Here is a 15,264-nt window from a genome sequence, read left to right as displayed (position 1 = left end):
GTGCCTTCAGCAGAGAACCAGCAGCAGTGTGGCACAAGGTAAAAGAATACGGCCGCTACGCGCGTCGCTCTGCACGGCACTGTACCGGACGCAGAGCAGAGGGAGACCATGCCCAACTGCCCTGCCCATGCATGTTTGAACGCGGTTGCAGCGCAGTCAAGCCTACTCGGCGCCCGGTCATGGCGGTAGCCCGTAGCTGCGGCGAGCTGCCACTGGCACTGCGGCTACGACCGTACGACGGAGGAGGGATTGGACTGGAGGGTGACCGACGTGAGGACGCGAGATGAGTGACCATGACCGGTGTGCATCGCCGGAGGAGCAGGAAAGATGCGGCTCGATCGGCTCCGGGTCTTCCGAAAGGTCCAAGTTTTCGGCACGAGGCCGGCGCTTTTCATCGAAAGGTGCAACGACCTAGTAGCTCGTTTTAGCCACATGGAGGCTGGAGCTCTGGTGTAAACTTATAGCTGCAGGGCTCTAGGTTGGAATGGAGACGAGAAAATCCGATGAACATGTGACGCGAGTGCTACTACCTGCATTATGGATTACAGGGTCGCTTACTCGCCTGTGAGGAAGAGAGATTACTGGCCGGTAGCTGAAAGCCTGGAGCCTGAAACCTTGCAGTTGCAGATCTTTCTAGGCTCCAACAACCAAGTAGTACCTCGCAGCGTCCCGACGAGGAACAAATGGCAATTAACTAGGCCAGCAAAGATCGCTCGAAAGAAAAACCAGCTTTGACCGCATAATTGGGGGTAGGATTTGACTGCCAGCAGGGACGGGCAGTAGCGTCCAACCCCAACCCCGATCTCCAACCCCAGACCAGGCGCCCAGGCTCTCCCATCACCACCAGCTTTGACCACACACAACACAATCCAGATCGATCAAGTACAGTGGCAGGCAGTAACCGGGGAGAGACGCAACGCTACAACGAGCTCGCGATCGCCATGTGCGTGTGTGATCAGTGATCTGGAGAGCTCTGGACCAGTTCCCTTCGCTCGCTCTCGGCTCGTAACCAAACCGCACCACCGCCCTGTGATCTTAGCTGGACGCTGGTCCATCCCATTGCCGCCGCGTAGAAAACTACCCCTCCTGGCCTCCTCGGCTCGAGCTCGTGGTCCTCTTCCTCGCTTCATCCATCCAGGGCGTTGGATCGGGCCGGGTCAAGGCGTGCGTTGTCCTCCATGCGATGCGCTGCGCCACACCGCACCAACTGCAGCAGCATCGGTCACAGGAGGAGGAAGGGTAGCAGGGGGAGTAACGGTCGGTGGCGCTACAGCGAGGACGCATGTGACGTGAGAGGCGTCTCCGAGGCCCAATTATTAGGCGCGCTAATAATAATCGGATCGGGCCCCCGCCCCGGCTAAACAATGTCCCGGTGGGGCCGCGCTGCCTGCCGGGGGGCACGGCACCATCATGGTCGCCGGAGGCCCAGGGGCAGTCTCGGCACTCCCTCCCTCCCCCTCGGGCTTTCGTTCACTTTGACCGCCACCGTGTCACGCCTCGCGCGCTGTCAGGTTGGATAGCTGCGGTTTCCCGCTTTCCCCCTCGGATCGCTGCCGGACGCCTGGGCCAGGTCAGGGTGGTGGTTGCTCCGCCGGTTCCTGGTCCGGGCTCGGCTCGTTCAACGGAAGAGGCGTTTGTGTTTGCTTGTGGTGGAAGTGGTGGCAGTGATGGTGCCGGCCGTACGCTACGAGAGCAGGTGGCGTGTGAGGTTCCCGGGTGACACACTGGCGCAAGCTTTTGGAACGAACGAGACTGCCGTTTACCTTTCATGCATATATCGAGGGGCAGCCACTGTTTCGTCGTGGGATCTGTTTGTTCATTGGAAAAATCGTTCTCAAAGATTTGGCTGTGGAATTTTGGAGCGTGTTGAGATCGATTTTCTCCGTCTGCTTTTCAGTGGTGATATGCATACAAAGGAAAGGAAAGAAGTTTCGGGCCAACAGTAATTTTGGTCGCCATCGCAAAGAAGTTTCGGGCGAAACAGTAATTTTTATCACTGAGCAACACTCCTTAGCCAGGGTCTCACTTACTGTAAAAGATATTACGTAGGAGGAGGGAGAACTAAAAGCCAGCTAAAATAAGGTCATGTTTTTTTAGCAGCCAATAAATAGCAATGAGAAGTAACCAGCCAGCCAGGCACCACATCCTCATTGCTGACAGCAAAAAATAGAGGAATACGTACTGTAAAAGGGAGGGGAGAATTTAAAGGTTGCCAAAAATTTTTCACGCTCCTATAGTAGTCGGTAAATAGGAATGGTTATTAGCCAGTCTTCCCACTCTCATTTTTGGCACACAAGCAATGCTCTCCTTAGCTAGAGTCTTATTTACGGTAAAAAGACTATATAAAGTGAGAAAAATTTAAAAGCCACCCAAAACATTGTCATATTTTATAGCAGGAAGGAAATAGTAATGAGCAGTAACCAGTCTTCCCAATTTTTGTTGGCAGCAAAAAAGAAGAAGAAGAATATTTACTGTCAAAAGGGAGGAGAGAATTTAAAGGCAGCTAATTTTAGCAGGAAGCAAATAGCAATGATTAGTTGCCGCTCTTCCCAGTTCCCACCCTCATTTTTCGGCAGACAAACAATGCACTTGGCTAGGTCCTAATTTACTGTAAAATATCTGTGGAAAAAGAGAGAGAATCTAAGATCCAGCCAAAATCTGCTGATGCTGCTAAGGTACTCAGTAATTGCAATTGATTACTGCCACTACCCCCAACCCGCATTTTAGGCAAGCAAGCAATGCACTCCTATTCCATGGTCTCAAAATTTAGCAGAAGAAACTGTAAAAAAACAAAAGAGAGAAAAAAAATAGCTGCAGAAACGGCTCACTAACTGCCTGCTAAAAATACTGCCCACTCCCAGCTACTAAACGAGTCAGCACGCTTATCGCTAAGCAGCAGGCAAGCGGCTGTCCCGAGCTGTCCAAAGCAAAGCAAAGCAAAGGCAAGCGGCGGCAGTCCTCGCAGCCCGACCGGTCAAAAGCACTGCTGGTTGCTGCTCCACACCACCCTCCCCTCCCATTCCCCAACCCCCAACCCAAGCGAACTACCCCGCAGCCGCAGCCGCAGCCGCAGCCGCAAGCAAGCTGCAGTTCTGCCCCCCATAGGCCTCGGACGCGGCGTGTGAGCGCGGCGACCTCGCCTCCCACTCCCCGGACCCATGGAGGCGCCGCCGGGGCCGGAGCCCATGGCGCTGGACGCGCCCCCTGCCGCTGGTGACGCCACGGCGGCCGCGGCGGCGGTTGCCCCCGCCGGCGACGAGAAGGTGAGCGGGTGGCCCAGATCTGGGGCTGGGGTCGGATCTGCGATGGGGGTCGGGGCAGGGTGCTGCTCGATCTGCTGGCTTTGTGGGCGGTTTGGCTAATGGTGCTTGCTCTTTTTTTTTTTTGGCTTTCGTGATGCAGAAGAAGGAAGGCGAAGGGGGGGACAAGATGCCGGGCCACATCATCTCCACCACCATCGGGGGGAAGAACGGCGAACCGAAGAGGGTGAGCTGCGATTCTCTGTCTTGTCTCTCTGTCTGTCCGTTGCGCGGATGTGTGGATGAATGTTGCTGCTGCTAGTGCGCGGAGGGGTGGTTTCGTTGCTTGTTTGGTACCCGCATCGCGGTCGGAATCCGTCGTGGTCTCTTGGTTTGCGCTGGGTTTCTTGTTATGTTTAGCTGCTAGTACTGCCTTTTCTCTGCCGAAATTTGGTACACTAGTGCTGGTTCGTTGAGAAATTGTACTGTTTCTGCTAATTTGGAGGCTCTGAGCTGTGCAGATATTTCTGTCTTTCCTTGATTAGTCTACGATTTAGTGTTTGCGGCTGAATTATGTGGCAGATTGCTTTGTTTCGTGCTTAGTCGCTTGATTATCGGTGGCTTATCTGCATTTCCAAAGCTTGTTCTCCTTTAGGTCTGCTAGTTTTGTGCTTAGTTTTGTTGTCTGCAGAATAGAAATGCTCTACTTTTAGCTTAGTTAGATACACACGAGAATCTGAATGCCTGCCTGCTCAGCTAACCTGATGGCTCTGTCTACTTTTGTTGGCCTCATCTTGTCCTCGGTTACTCATGTGTTGTTTCGGCCTTAACTGCAGACCATAAGTTACATGGCAGAGCGCGTCGTGGGTACAGGTTCATTTGGGATTGTGTTCCAGGTATGCTGTCTTGATATCGGGGACTTCTGTTCTTATAGGTGCTGTATGTTAGTTGATGCAATATATATTGAATTGGTTTTGACATGTAGGCTAAGTGTCTTGAGACTGGGGAGACCTTTGCCATCAAGAAGGTGTTGCAAGATAGACGTTACAAGAATCGGGAGCTGCAACTGATGCGCGCCATGGAACACCCCAATGTCGTCTGTCTGAAGCACTGCTTCTTCTCGACGACGCCCAGGGATGAGCTATTTCTGAACCTCGTCATGGAATATGTTCCGGAGACGCTGTATCGTGTCCTGAAGCACTACAGCAATGCGAACCAGAGAATGCCTCTTATCTACGTCAAGCTCTACATGTATCAGGTTGGTGAACCACCATGCTTAAACTTGTTCAGCTGCTTTTATGTGATTTCCCGCTTTGCTAAGGAGTTTTCTCTTATTATGTTTACAGCTTTTTAGAGGGCTAGCCTATATTCATACCGTGCCAGGAGTCTGCCACAGGGACGTAAAGCCACAAAATGTGCTGGTATGTGTTACTTGAACAAGATTATGTTCTTTCTGAGATTTGGTAATTGGTTATGAATTGGTCTCTTCTTGCTTGCCTATCCAGGTTGACCCTCTCACTCACCAAGTCAAACTGTGTGACTTTGGAAGCGCTAAAGTCCTGGTATGTTAATTTCCTCCCTTGAGTACCTGTAGTTGGACCCAGTACTTGTATGCATTGTTGAAATATGCTTATGTCAGGCAACGCTTACTATTGGGCAGCAGTTTATGTGAAAATGCACATTTATCTTCAATGTGTTGCTTTTACCTTTTATGGTCGCTCTGTGATAGCAGTAGTAGTTAGTATCAAATCGCATGTTGAGGGTGGCTTGAATATTGAAAGTATACACATGGATACATTTCCTAGTTAACTGTTGTTATTACGCAGACTCCATTTTCATTAATGACCTAATGTATAAATGCTGCCGCCTTTCAAGCTTACTGAATTGGTTTGATCATGTACTGTTACCTGCTATGAGGTTTTTAGTTATCACAATTGCCGGTGGTAGTCCATAATCATGTTAGTTCTCTTACATATTTCTGTAAAAAAGTCTATATCTTGAACTTGTCTGATTGATTCCTAAATATGGACTTTAACTGTGGACTCTCTTGGCACGTCTGTTATTTTCACATACTATAATTTGGACTCGCCAATTAACTAGTTCCTCTTGTTCCTTTGTCAGATTCCTGGTGAACCAAATATATCTTACATATGCTCTCGTTATTATCGTGCTCCTGAGCTCATATTTGGAGCAACTGAGTATTCAACTTCGATAGACATATGGTCAGCTGGGTGTGTTCTCGCGGAGTTACTTCTTGGTCAGGTTGGTTGCCTTCATCTGATGATTAATCTCTATGTTTATGTACTTCGACTAAGAAAAAATATCTACGATGTGATTCTGACCGATTCGTGTTGTGGTTTTAACAGCCACTGTTTCCAGGAGAGAGTGCGGTTGACCAACTAGTGGAGATAATCAAGGTATTTCATAATGCTCCACCGGACACATTCTTTTATTCTGTTATGTGTTTCTTATGCCCATGTGAATTTTTTGTAGGTTCTTGGTACTCCAACCCGTGAGGAAATAAGATGTATGAACCCCAACTATACTGAGTTCAGGTTTCCTCAGATAAAGGCTCATCCTTGGCACAAGGTATTCATATGTTCAATCTATTGTACATCATGTCATTTTACATATAGTGTATTGTAATTGCAGTCCAGAGTTCCACATTTCTTTGAAGGGCACTTAAATTGGTTCTATATCATATCTGCACTTTGAATTCAAACTGCACCAGTGTGTCAGTGACTAATTAATTTTCTTACTTCCATTTTTATCCTCCAGATTTTCCACAAGAGAATGCCTCCGGAAGCTATAGACCTTGCTTCTCGTCTCCTCCAGTACTCACCAAGTCTTCGCTGCTCCGCTGTGAGTATTTTTTTTACTTCGTTTATTTATTGTTATTTTTGAAGCTGTTGGTTTGAGGGTAATAGAAAATTAGAATGAGGCATGTGGCTAAGGTTGTTGGTTGCTTATGGTCTATTTTACATGGTTGTGCTTATTGGAAAGGTTGAATTGTTGTTAATTATTGATAGTCTTGTAGAGCATGACCCATTAAAAGAGGTTAAATCCATGTGGAAGTATGTCCTCTTAAACCATAGCTTCTGGTCCTGGATAGATATGATAATTATGACACCTGGTGGTCCAGGATGCTAGAACCAAGAGTTGATGAGTGTTAGCTGATGAAGAGTGGGTGCAACTTTATGGTCACATGTGCTTGTTAAGTGTACTAGTTAGTGCCCCACCTAAAAAAGGCAGCACTAGCGCTCATGCTGTAGCTGGAACACAACATCATCTTTAGATTTGCATTCTGTTGATTATAAATGTACTTATGCACTTCATGGATTCTATGCAGCTTGATGCATGTGCGCACCCCTTCTTTGATGAGCTACGGGCACCGAATGCACGCCTGCCAAATGGCCGTCCATTCCCTCCACTCTTCAACTTCAAGCATGAAGTAAGTATACGAAACATGTTGTACGGTCCTGTTAAGGCCCCAACGAATGCACCTTAGCTCTTGCTGTACTGTTGTGCTCATCGGTTCCCCGTTTCCGCTATGCAGCTAGCAAACGCCTCTCCAGAACTCGTCAATAGGCTCATACCAGAGCATATCAGACGGCAACATGGCGTCAACTTTGGGCATGCTGGAAGCTAGGAGGGCAGGCGCTGCGATGTTCAACTTTTTGGTCTTGGTTCCCCATGTGCTGGGCTGATGCAAGCGCAGGCGACATTGCACCATCTGGAGAGATCGACCCAGCAGTGCCTGATGAGAGAAGTAAAACTATGTAAATTATCTGACCGTGAAGACTAACGCCAGTGTTAAAGGCAGTAACTGGCGCATGTTGGTCCAGTGGTTAAGGTAAGAATGTAGGTGGTGGTGACTGGTTAATGCCTAGGGCTGTTTTTGGTTATTATGTTCGTCAGTACTTCTCAGCAGAGTAGCTGCTCCTGTTTTGTTCATCCGCCATGATGTAAATGATCATCGCCCCAATTGCCATGACTGTTCTCTCGTGAATGCTTAGGCTCCTGATCGTTTTCTAGTTCAGATGCGTGTGTGATGCAGCTCTTGAGGCCGGAAAGTGGGAACGACTCCTACTGAAATGGAATTGCTTCTGGTGAATCTTCTTTGAATTTTTGCGTTCCAAACATCCAAATACAAATGCATCTGTCGATCGTTCTATTGGCGAGAACTCTAAGTAGTCTGATGAGTGGCTTCGCAGATGCTCATTTTGATCCATTGCAAGGATACAAATGCAGTGGAATTGGAATGGGATTCCACTAATTATTCCCCCAAATCATAGTTTGTTTTTGATTTTACATGGAGTCATCGATCGAAATTGGAAAGCAAACAAACACCTGCAGCTTACAGACGCGCCCGCTCCGGCGCCGCGCCGCCGTAGTCCTTCACCATGCTCCACAGCGCCGGCCAGGTGGCCTTCCGCATCTCGGCCACGGCCTCCCCGTCCCAGCCCCTCGCCGCAAGGTCCTCAGCCACGGCGACGGCCGCGGCAACTACGTCCTCCACGCCGCCGTCCACGGCCGCGTCAACGATGCCGCGCCGCGAAGCCTCCGCAGCCGTCATCTTCTCCCCCTTCATGACCAGATCCCTCCTGGCGGCAGCGTCGGGGACCTTCTGCCGGATCAGCTCGCCGACGAAGTCCGCGATCTTGATCCCCGCGTCGACCTCGCTCATGTAGAGGAACCCGCGGGACGCCCGCATGACAACGGTGTCGTGCGCCAGCGCGAGCGCGCAGCCGGAGCCCGCGGCGTGGCCCGTGACGGCGGCGACGGTGGGCATGGGGAGCGCGAGGACGTCGGCGACGAGGGCGCGGAACGCCGCGCGCATGGCGGAGAGGCGGTCGGCCGGGGCCGGCCCGGCGCGCGCCCAGGCCAGGTCGTAGCCGTTGCAGAAGAACTTGCCCTCGGCGGCCAGGACGAGCGCGCCGGCGCCGCCGCCCGGGGAGGCGCGGACGGCGGCGACTGCGGAGCGGATGGCGGAGAAGAGGGCCGGGCCCAGGCGGTGCTCCCCCGCTCCGGTGAGGGTGATGACGTGCACCCGGCCGCGCCTCTCCACGGCGCACAGGTTTCCGGTGGCCATGCCTTGTCTTATTTTTTTTTCGTGAGAGTAACGTGAAACCAAACTGCATAAGAGAGACTGACCAGCTGATCCGTTGAGCTACCACATTACAGCTTCTAATGACATGCGTCGGATTTAGCTAGGGTGCTCAGTGATAGATTTGTAGGTGGGGGAGTAAGACTAAGAACTTGAATTGTAACACAGAGACGTAATGTTTAGACAGGTTCGGGTCTTTGGAAATTACGTCCTGAGTTCTGTTGGATTGTATTGATGTTAATCCTAGTTGGTTATTACAAGGAAATCAATTTGAGTCGGTTTACCACAAGTATCTCAAGATAGATATCTAGGCAGATTCTGTTCGCTCGGCCTCCAAATTTATGCTCATGTATCTTTATGCCTTGACCTGCACGACATGGTCGGACGGGCTCAAATATCAGACCGGCTAGTATCCTGATCGGTAGGGATCTATAGGTAGCCTTGTCTTTCAAAGGACAAATCTGCAGACGAAACTCTTGCCTCCAACTTTATGTGTTGGATGATCGAAGCCACCAGAGAGACAGGCTATCATCACCTTATTATGGGCGAGTTTGGCAGGGCTCCTCGCGAGGGGCTCCTCGTGCGGAGCCGGAGCCGGAGCCGCGGAGCCACTTTTTTGGGCTCCTCCATGCAGGCCTAAAACGGCTCCGGCTCCTCCCAAATGTGCTAAAAAATGGCTCCGCGGTCAATGCCGTTTGGTGCGGCTCCGACTCCTCCGTGCTTCGGTAAGCGCACGGAGCCGGAGCCGTGCCAAACTGGCCCTATATTGGAGATTTGAAGCAAAATGGACTGCAGGGCTGAGAGCAATTGCCTCCACCAGTTCTGTTTCAGTCACCCTGCTAATGCTCGTCTTGTAAGCAGCTAGGAAGATACCATTGTGGTCCTTGATCGCTAATCCGATCCCCATTTGATTTGGTTGCGCAAACAAAGCAGCATCAAAAATTATTCACCTTCACTCATCCTTCATTCTGTGGAGCCCATCGTTTGTAATGATGTAGCAGAAACCATTTCAACATATGCTTTTTTTTTTGTCCGCGATGTAGTGACGATGCACTTGATAATCACCATTTTTCTGGCCTCCCGAATTGCCTCTTCTGTAGAGAATTTTTGCACGCAACTTGTTAAGCCACATTCTTTTTTCAGCTCCCCCCTTAAGGAAAACTGATCCTAGCATGAGTCATGGTGATTTTGATGGTTGTATCTTGTATGACATTTTTTTTGAAAGAAGACAGGAGCACTGAATTTAAGAAGGTAGAGAGTTCTTGTATGACATCATATCCAATAGAACTAACATTTTTTGCTGGTAGACAACTGGTCAAGGTGAGCGGTCACATGGAAGAATGAGTGTGACAGGATGGGAATAAAAGAATCAACAAAAGACTGAAAGACACATGCAGGGGTAGTACTATCGTTTGATATGTGTTCATTATTGATATTTCGTAATCTAATCACTGGAAAGTGCATTTGGTTCCAAACTTTTGTTCTTAGACACTACAACCATATTTTTTTAATGTTGCTCATGTTGCTTTTGGATGTTGGAATATTCTTTCGGAATTTTTTGCTGCAAAATAAAATATGTAGCAGTAATATTTCATGATTGTTTCATGTATGTACAGTTGAAGTTTTTTCAATGCCTTTGAGCCCATTGATTTGTTCGGTGTCATTCCTATTTGCTGATTCATTAAGAAATGAGATATGTTTTTCATTTATTTCATCTGATTTGTTTCTAAATTCCTAAATTTTGGATCCAGTTTGGTGCAAACTTTTTAAATGGCTCATCAAAATGATGTGCCGCATTATGATCCTTATTTCATGATGCGTAGGCCAATAATTGAGGGACGAACATGAAACTGGATGGTTTTTAGTAAAAAAAAATACGTTTAATGTGATCACCAATCGCACCTAGTAGACGAGTCGCAACATGCATGACCTGTTGAACAGTAGGTTAGTAAGGCCAATCTCGATGGAGTACATCAACAATTTTGTTGATTTGGCAAAATTATTATGAGAGAGAAGGGGATGGTTTCATTCCAGAAAATTCATTGAGCTTAGCTACATACCAAGTCCTGCGAAACACAACGGAACATGCAGTTAGGATGCTACAGTTTCATCAAAAGGTATATTTGATCATATAACTATATAAGAATTAAATGTTACAGTATATTTAGGAACAGTGTGACGAAAACCGGGAGAGATTGTTTTGTTATTGTAAAGCTGAGATATCATGAGTGCGTCTATGGGTAGGTTGCTAATAAAAAAGGAGGTAGACTAATTAGCTGTGGGAGGAGGTTGCTTAGGTTATGTTTAGTATTAATCCAATTTTCTTTGGTTGGTCATTACACTCTTGTTCAATATCCTTTCAATTTCATTTGCACCACTCTTTAAGATCAGGTCTACAAAATAAGACATACTCCCTCCAGACGGTAATATATGACGTTTCCGACATGAGTTTTGAACTAGAAGCAAGCTAATTGGCTGGTCTTAAGCGCCATCTATTGAGGACTGGAGCTTGTACATTGCATATATAAATTAATAATATTTACCAAAATTATTGGTGTATATGCATACAACCCATGTTCATATATTTTGCATATGCCCTTGTATTGCACTCGGAAATGATAGCACATATATAGAAGTAGTTCTGTAATCGTCAAGAGAACAAGAAAAGTAGAATGGAGGATGAGAAAGAAATACTTCCAGGATGCAAGGAGATTGCACGAGAGCAGTGCGCACATAAGAATTGTTTTTATGCTTACAAATTTACAATGGTGGGATCTCACTTAACACAAATGGTTATGAAGAGTAAACTAAAAATAATAATTAGGCCACTCGGCTCATGAATTTATCTCTGTGAAGAGGAACGAAAGGAAAAACAAAGTCCGTAGAGGTAAGAAGAAAAGGCCAAAAGGGACAAAACCCCTCCCCAAAATCAACCTATAAATTGTTTTAGAAATGAAGAGGAAGCTAAAAAAACAAAAGGCCATCCAAAGAAGCAAGATTACCATGCGTATTATCCCCCGCCACAGAGTGCTCAAGGCCACGTGGCTACTATCCCATCCAATCTTTTTCTCCCCTCCTCTCCTCCATTTCCTCTCTCTCGGCCTCTCCCAACTCGTTTCTCTGACACACAGCTCGGAGCTCGCTACTGCCACTCCTGGGAAGGAGCTTGCCGCAGACTAGGCAATGGCAGCAGCCTCCGTGTGGCTGCTGCAGCTCCCTCCCCCTGCTCTCCACAACTCCCTCTCCCACCCAAGCAACCAACCTTCCTCTGCATGTCCTCCACTGCACAAGAAGCCAAGAGGAGATCTTCTCTGCTGCGCTTCATCGGGCGCCTCGTCTTCTGTGGTGGCCAAGGAGCAAGAGGAAGCAGTCGCTGCTCCTTCAGAAGAAGGATATGAGCCTGCACTCCTTAGCTACAAGGACGACCCCAACTTCAGGTATATTCTTCAGTTCTTTCATTTCTCGAGCTCTCCAGCGTCTTCCGTTTCCTGCGCACTGCAGCATGATGCAAAGAATACAGTTATAAATCTTTTAGTTTCCATTCTAGTGTCTATCGTTTAGGACATTTGGACTCTGAATGCAGTAGCCCGAGTTCAAATCTCTGTGGAACCTATTTTTGCTCATGTCCTATTTATTTTGTTCAGTACTGTCTCTGATGTTTTCTGTCCATACTGTTTATATAGGTTGGCATCTGAAATTCATTTTAGCATTCTCTGTTTACAAAGTAGTAACAAGTTTTGTTTGATGTTTTCATGCCAATTTAAAGCTTTCTATTCCAGTTCCGAGCCAAGAAGAGAAAGATCCTCATACAACCGTATTTTGTCTCAAAAGATGCTTGATTTCGATGAGGAATCAGGGATGATCTTGTGATGTTATATGCATACACAGGGGCTGTAGGGGCTGCGGCAGGGAAGAGCTTGAGAGGGGCTGCAATGGTGAGGGGCGGATCCAAGGGGGCATAGCCGCCGTCCCGGGCTTCGGCTGGTGGCCGATCAAGGCCTACCGCCCGTGCCCCGGCTTCGTCGCGTCAGGCGGCCGCTACCGGCGCCAGGGCCAAAGCATGGATGACGTTGCATCCGGCAGGGGAAAGAAAGTCTCTCCAGCCAAGAAGAAGTAACCTACTGCACAAGAACATGCTTCTTACTTTTTCCTGGATACATTTCTAGATGGCCAATGTGCCATTTGGATAAGTTTCCTTTTTTATTTGTGTGTATGTGTGACAATTATAAATTGTCATTTCACAATTCTTCGCTCATTGTCATATGTAGCTCGTGAACATATACTCTTTTACGGTAATACTAGGTTATACTAGTGTTTGAAAAAATTAGTATAAAAATATCTGACGTTCAATATTAACTGTATACTACTGGAACCTTCACGTGTGGTATAAATACTACACATGAGTAGTATATATAGTATAAGGGTATCATGGTAAAAGAACACAAATAGCATCACTATAATTTTATTTTTGATACTACCATAAAGTTTAAAAGACCGTACCATTTGAAATATCACTTTTTACAACATAATAATTACTAAATTATCCATAGTAACGAACAGTTCGATCATATATGATCATATACTAGCATAAATACCCGTGCGTTGCTACGGTTTCTTATTTGCTCCCAAGTTGTCATCTGCTAGCTCCTAGTTCGCTTGCTTCACTTCCTAATCTAGTTTAGGATGTTTCATAATATTTGTATATATCTCTGATAATAATAAGCGGACAACTCCTTTGAATTCTGCATGGTTTATTTGAACGGTGGAATCTCAATTTTTATACATATGTGATGTGTACTACATCTAGTTCAAACATGCATTAAAATTTCTGGTAAGATTCAATACTAATGCAACTCCTGTCTTAGCTTTTATGAATATGCAAGTTATTATGAATATAAAAGATTGTCCACAAAACTTTCAGCCTATAAAAAGAAAAAAAACTACAAGGCTAAAATAAATGCTCAGTCCTTGATTATAATATGCTCAACAGTTCATGCCTGAGTGTATACACCCTGACAGCCTGACATCATGGCCTAGTTGCTTCAAGAAACATGAGCAATCAACCTCATAATATAGTCAATGATGACCAAATATTATACGTACAAATTAATTTTCAGATTCAGATAGTAAAGGCATAGCAGTTGACCTACTATCTTGCGGCTGAAAATTTCAAAATATAAGGACAAATCATATTTAAGATTTGATTGTCCATCAGTTGGGCTTTTATCCTTCATAACAAAAAAAAAACATGATTATTGTTAGGTATCTGAGAGAGGGTATTGTACTAAGAAGAACACAAATTGCAGAAGAGAAGGCGCTGCACCTGAGTGACCATGAAGTGTGCCCCCAAGAAGTACCACAGTATCCGAGTGGCCCACTATAAGCTCCTCAATAATATTACAAAATAAGTGGAGCAAGATCCCTCTTATCATTAATTTACCTCTCTTATCATTAATTCTTGTGACTTAAAAAGTACCCGTGCATATCAGCAGCGATGTGCTCCAATATCCTACGCATATGGTTCCCAATTGTGGATTGCCCTCCTGGTGATGCAGTAGTGGGCAGTGGAGCTTCTTGCTGAGGCTGAAGTGGCAACCCTTCTAGCAGGTGGCGGTGAGTGTTGTTGATGAAGACGACATCAGCCAGCGCTGCCTCTGGTTGAGGACTATTGGTGGGCATGAGAGCGAATCCACACTGGTGGATGGTGACATACATCACTATGACCATACGAGATTCGTTGCACGTCATGGGGGAGCTCCTCCACCACTATGCTATGCATGTGACTCCTTCCCGCTGGGATTAGCTTCAGGTTCCAGCAAAGGGTGATGACGATGCAACGCGCTGCCACTGCGGGGAGTCCCAGCGCCACCGCCGGGAAAGCCACCAGTCCGCCCTCGTCGGAAGCCACAGCACCCCCATCCCCCACGTGCGGTGGCGTAGCTGCGTCGGGACCATCCCTCGAGCCCAGCACCGGCCATGCCCGCGCCGGCTGTGCTGCTCCACCAGGCGCTCGACTGTTGCTCCGTCCCCACCCTCGCGCTCAGTGGCCATTACGAAAAAGCTAAGGGACTTTTTTGCAAATCATCAACAAACTACGACAGTTTAACTTATAGGATGGTGGATTGATTACAGAAAAGTTGAGGGATTTTTTTACAAAATAACCATGACGGTTAACCGTACTTAATAATATACTATATACCACTAAGTAGTAGTATTGTGTACCGTAAAAGAGCTCCGAACAAACATATCGCTAACTTGGGGAGTGGCGATAACTTTGTGCCTGCAAAACACTGATGGCTGTTTATCTGACTTGAACTTTCAACTTGCAGTGACAAATAAGAAATCCATCCCAAGGAAGTACCGCAGTGTTGACAATGGAAGTATGTGACTGAGGAGATTTGGCTATCTGCATCAACTCTGATAATGTTTCGAAATAGAACCCAAGATGCAATCTTGGAAAGTTCACCTAGGAATTTGGAAGTTCTAAGTATTCAGAAACAACAATTTTGGTCCACATTGACAAGACGCATTAGTTCGGACTGGTTGTAGAGTGTATTCTCCTGGGCTCCTGGAAATCACAGCTTCACTTGATTCCAATTGTTATAGCAAGAAGGCACTGAACATCTATCTGACTGTGCCCTAATACCGTTGGAGCTGTAATATTGTCTTCAAATGGAATAGCTTCTTTACCTTGTGATTTGTGATTGTCTCAAGCATTTTTGCTGAACCGCGACAATGGATGATTGTGATCTAGAAAATTATTATAAAACCATGCTTCTTTTGGTCTATGAATATCCAGGATCCGATCAATTTCATCCATTGCAAATTTGCATTCATCGCATCTAATATAGTGTATGATATACTCTCACTATCGGCTGCCAGTGTTCACGCTAAGCAAGGAGTCTGTGTTACTGTCAG

General features: G+C 46.8%; 3 protein-coding genes across 6 annotated transcripts; 2 read left to right on the top strand and 1 right to left on the bottom strand.

Annotated features, from left to right (window-relative positions):
* The first annotated feature begins 2,950 nt into the window (after window positions 1–2,950).
* Window positions 2,951–7,278, top strand: LOC101756248 (shaggy-related protein kinase GSK1). The gene is made up of 12 exons (XM_004968519.4): window positions 2,951–3,263; window positions 3,403–3,486; window positions 4,076–4,135; window positions 4,225–4,497; window positions 4,586–4,660; window positions 4,745–4,801; window positions 5,361–5,501; window positions 5,606–5,656; window positions 5,733–5,828; window positions 6,018–6,101; window positions 6,589–6,690; window positions 6,796–7,278. Exons 1-12 carry the CDS (start codon window positions 3,159–3,161, stop codon window positions 6,886–6,888), a joined length of 1,221 nt encoding a protein of 406 aa, XP_004968576.1. The 5' UTR covers window positions 2,951–3,158; the 3' UTR covers window positions 6,889–7,278.
* Window positions 7,279–7,479: 201 nt separating this feature from the next.
* On the bottom strand, window positions 7,480–8,658 carry LOC101755846 (enoyl-CoA delta isomerase 2, peroxisomal). The gene has a single exon (XM_004968518.2). It carries the CDS (start codon window positions 8,329–8,331, stop codon window positions 7,597–7,599), a length of 735 nt encoding a protein of 244 aa, XP_004968575.1. The 5' UTR covers window positions 8,332–8,658; the 3' UTR covers window positions 7,480–7,596.
* A 2,751-nt stretch (window positions 8,659–11,409) lies between these two features.
* On the top strand, window positions 11,410–15,041 carry LOC101755433. 4 transcript variants are annotated; one of them, XM_022826596.1, is made up of 3 exons: window positions 11,410–11,783; window positions 12,235–12,459; window positions 13,609–13,744. In XM_022826596.1, exons 1-3 carry the CDS (start codon window positions 11,530–11,532, stop codon window positions 13,727–13,729), a joined length of 600 nt encoding a protein of 199 aa, XP_022682331.1. In that variant the 5' UTR covers window positions 11,410–11,529; the 3' UTR covers window positions 13,730–13,744. The 4 variants fall into 4 exon arrangements, with proteins under 4 accessions (XP_022682331.1, XP_022682333.1, XP_022682332.1 ...); XM_022826598.1 differs by lacking the exon at window positions 13,609–13,744 and adding an exon at window positions 14,676–15,041 and having other exon boundaries at window positions 11,413–11,783; XM_022826597.1 differs by having other exon boundaries at window positions 11,413–11,783; window positions 13,653–13,692.
* The last annotated feature ends 223 nt before the right edge of the window (window positions 15,042–15,264 follow it).

This window comes from Setaria italica, chromosome V (assembly GCF_000263155.2).
Source record: "Setaria italica strain Yugu1 chromosome V, Setaria_italica_v2.0, whole genome shotgun sequence".
Taxonomy (NCBI): Eukaryota; Viridiplantae; Streptophyta; class Magnoliopsida; order Poales; family Poaceae; genus Setaria; species Setaria italica.
Note: the sequence above shows the minus strand (reverse complement) of the source record. Positions and strands in the feature narration are given on the sequence as shown.

Excerpts from the sequence above, each read along its gene's own strand:
- LOC101756248 (XM_004968519.4), top strand. The coding sequence starts at position 3,159 with ATGGAGGCGCCGCCGGGGCCGGAGCCCATGGCGCTGGACGCGCCCCCT. Across the intron at positions 3,264-3,402 it reads CCCCCGCCGGCGACGAGAAG|AAGAAGGAAGGCGAAGGGGG; the intron begins GTGAGCGGGTGG and ends TTCGTGATGCAG. Across the intron at positions 3,487-4,075 it reads AGAACGGCGAACCGAAGAGG|ACCATAAGTTACATGGCAGA; the intron begins GTGAGCTGCGAT and ends CCTTAACTGCAG.
- LOC101755433 (XM_022826596.1), top strand. The coding sequence starts at position 11,530 with ATGGCAGCAGCCTCCGTGTGGCTGCTGCAGCTCCCTCCCCCTGCTCTC. Across the intron at positions 11,784-12,234 it reads AAGGACGACCCCAACTTCAG|GGGCTGTAGGGGCTGCGGCA; the intron begins GTATATTCTTCA and ends ATGCATACACAG. Across the intron at positions 12,460-13,608 it reads GTCTCTCCAGCCAAGAAGAA|GTATCTGAGAGAGGGTATTG; the intron begins GTAACCTACTGC and ends GATTATTGTTAG.
- LOC101755846 (XM_004968518.2), bottom strand. The coding sequence starts at position 8,331 with ATGGCCACCGGAAACCTGTGCGCCGTGGAGAGGCGCGGCCGGGTGCAC.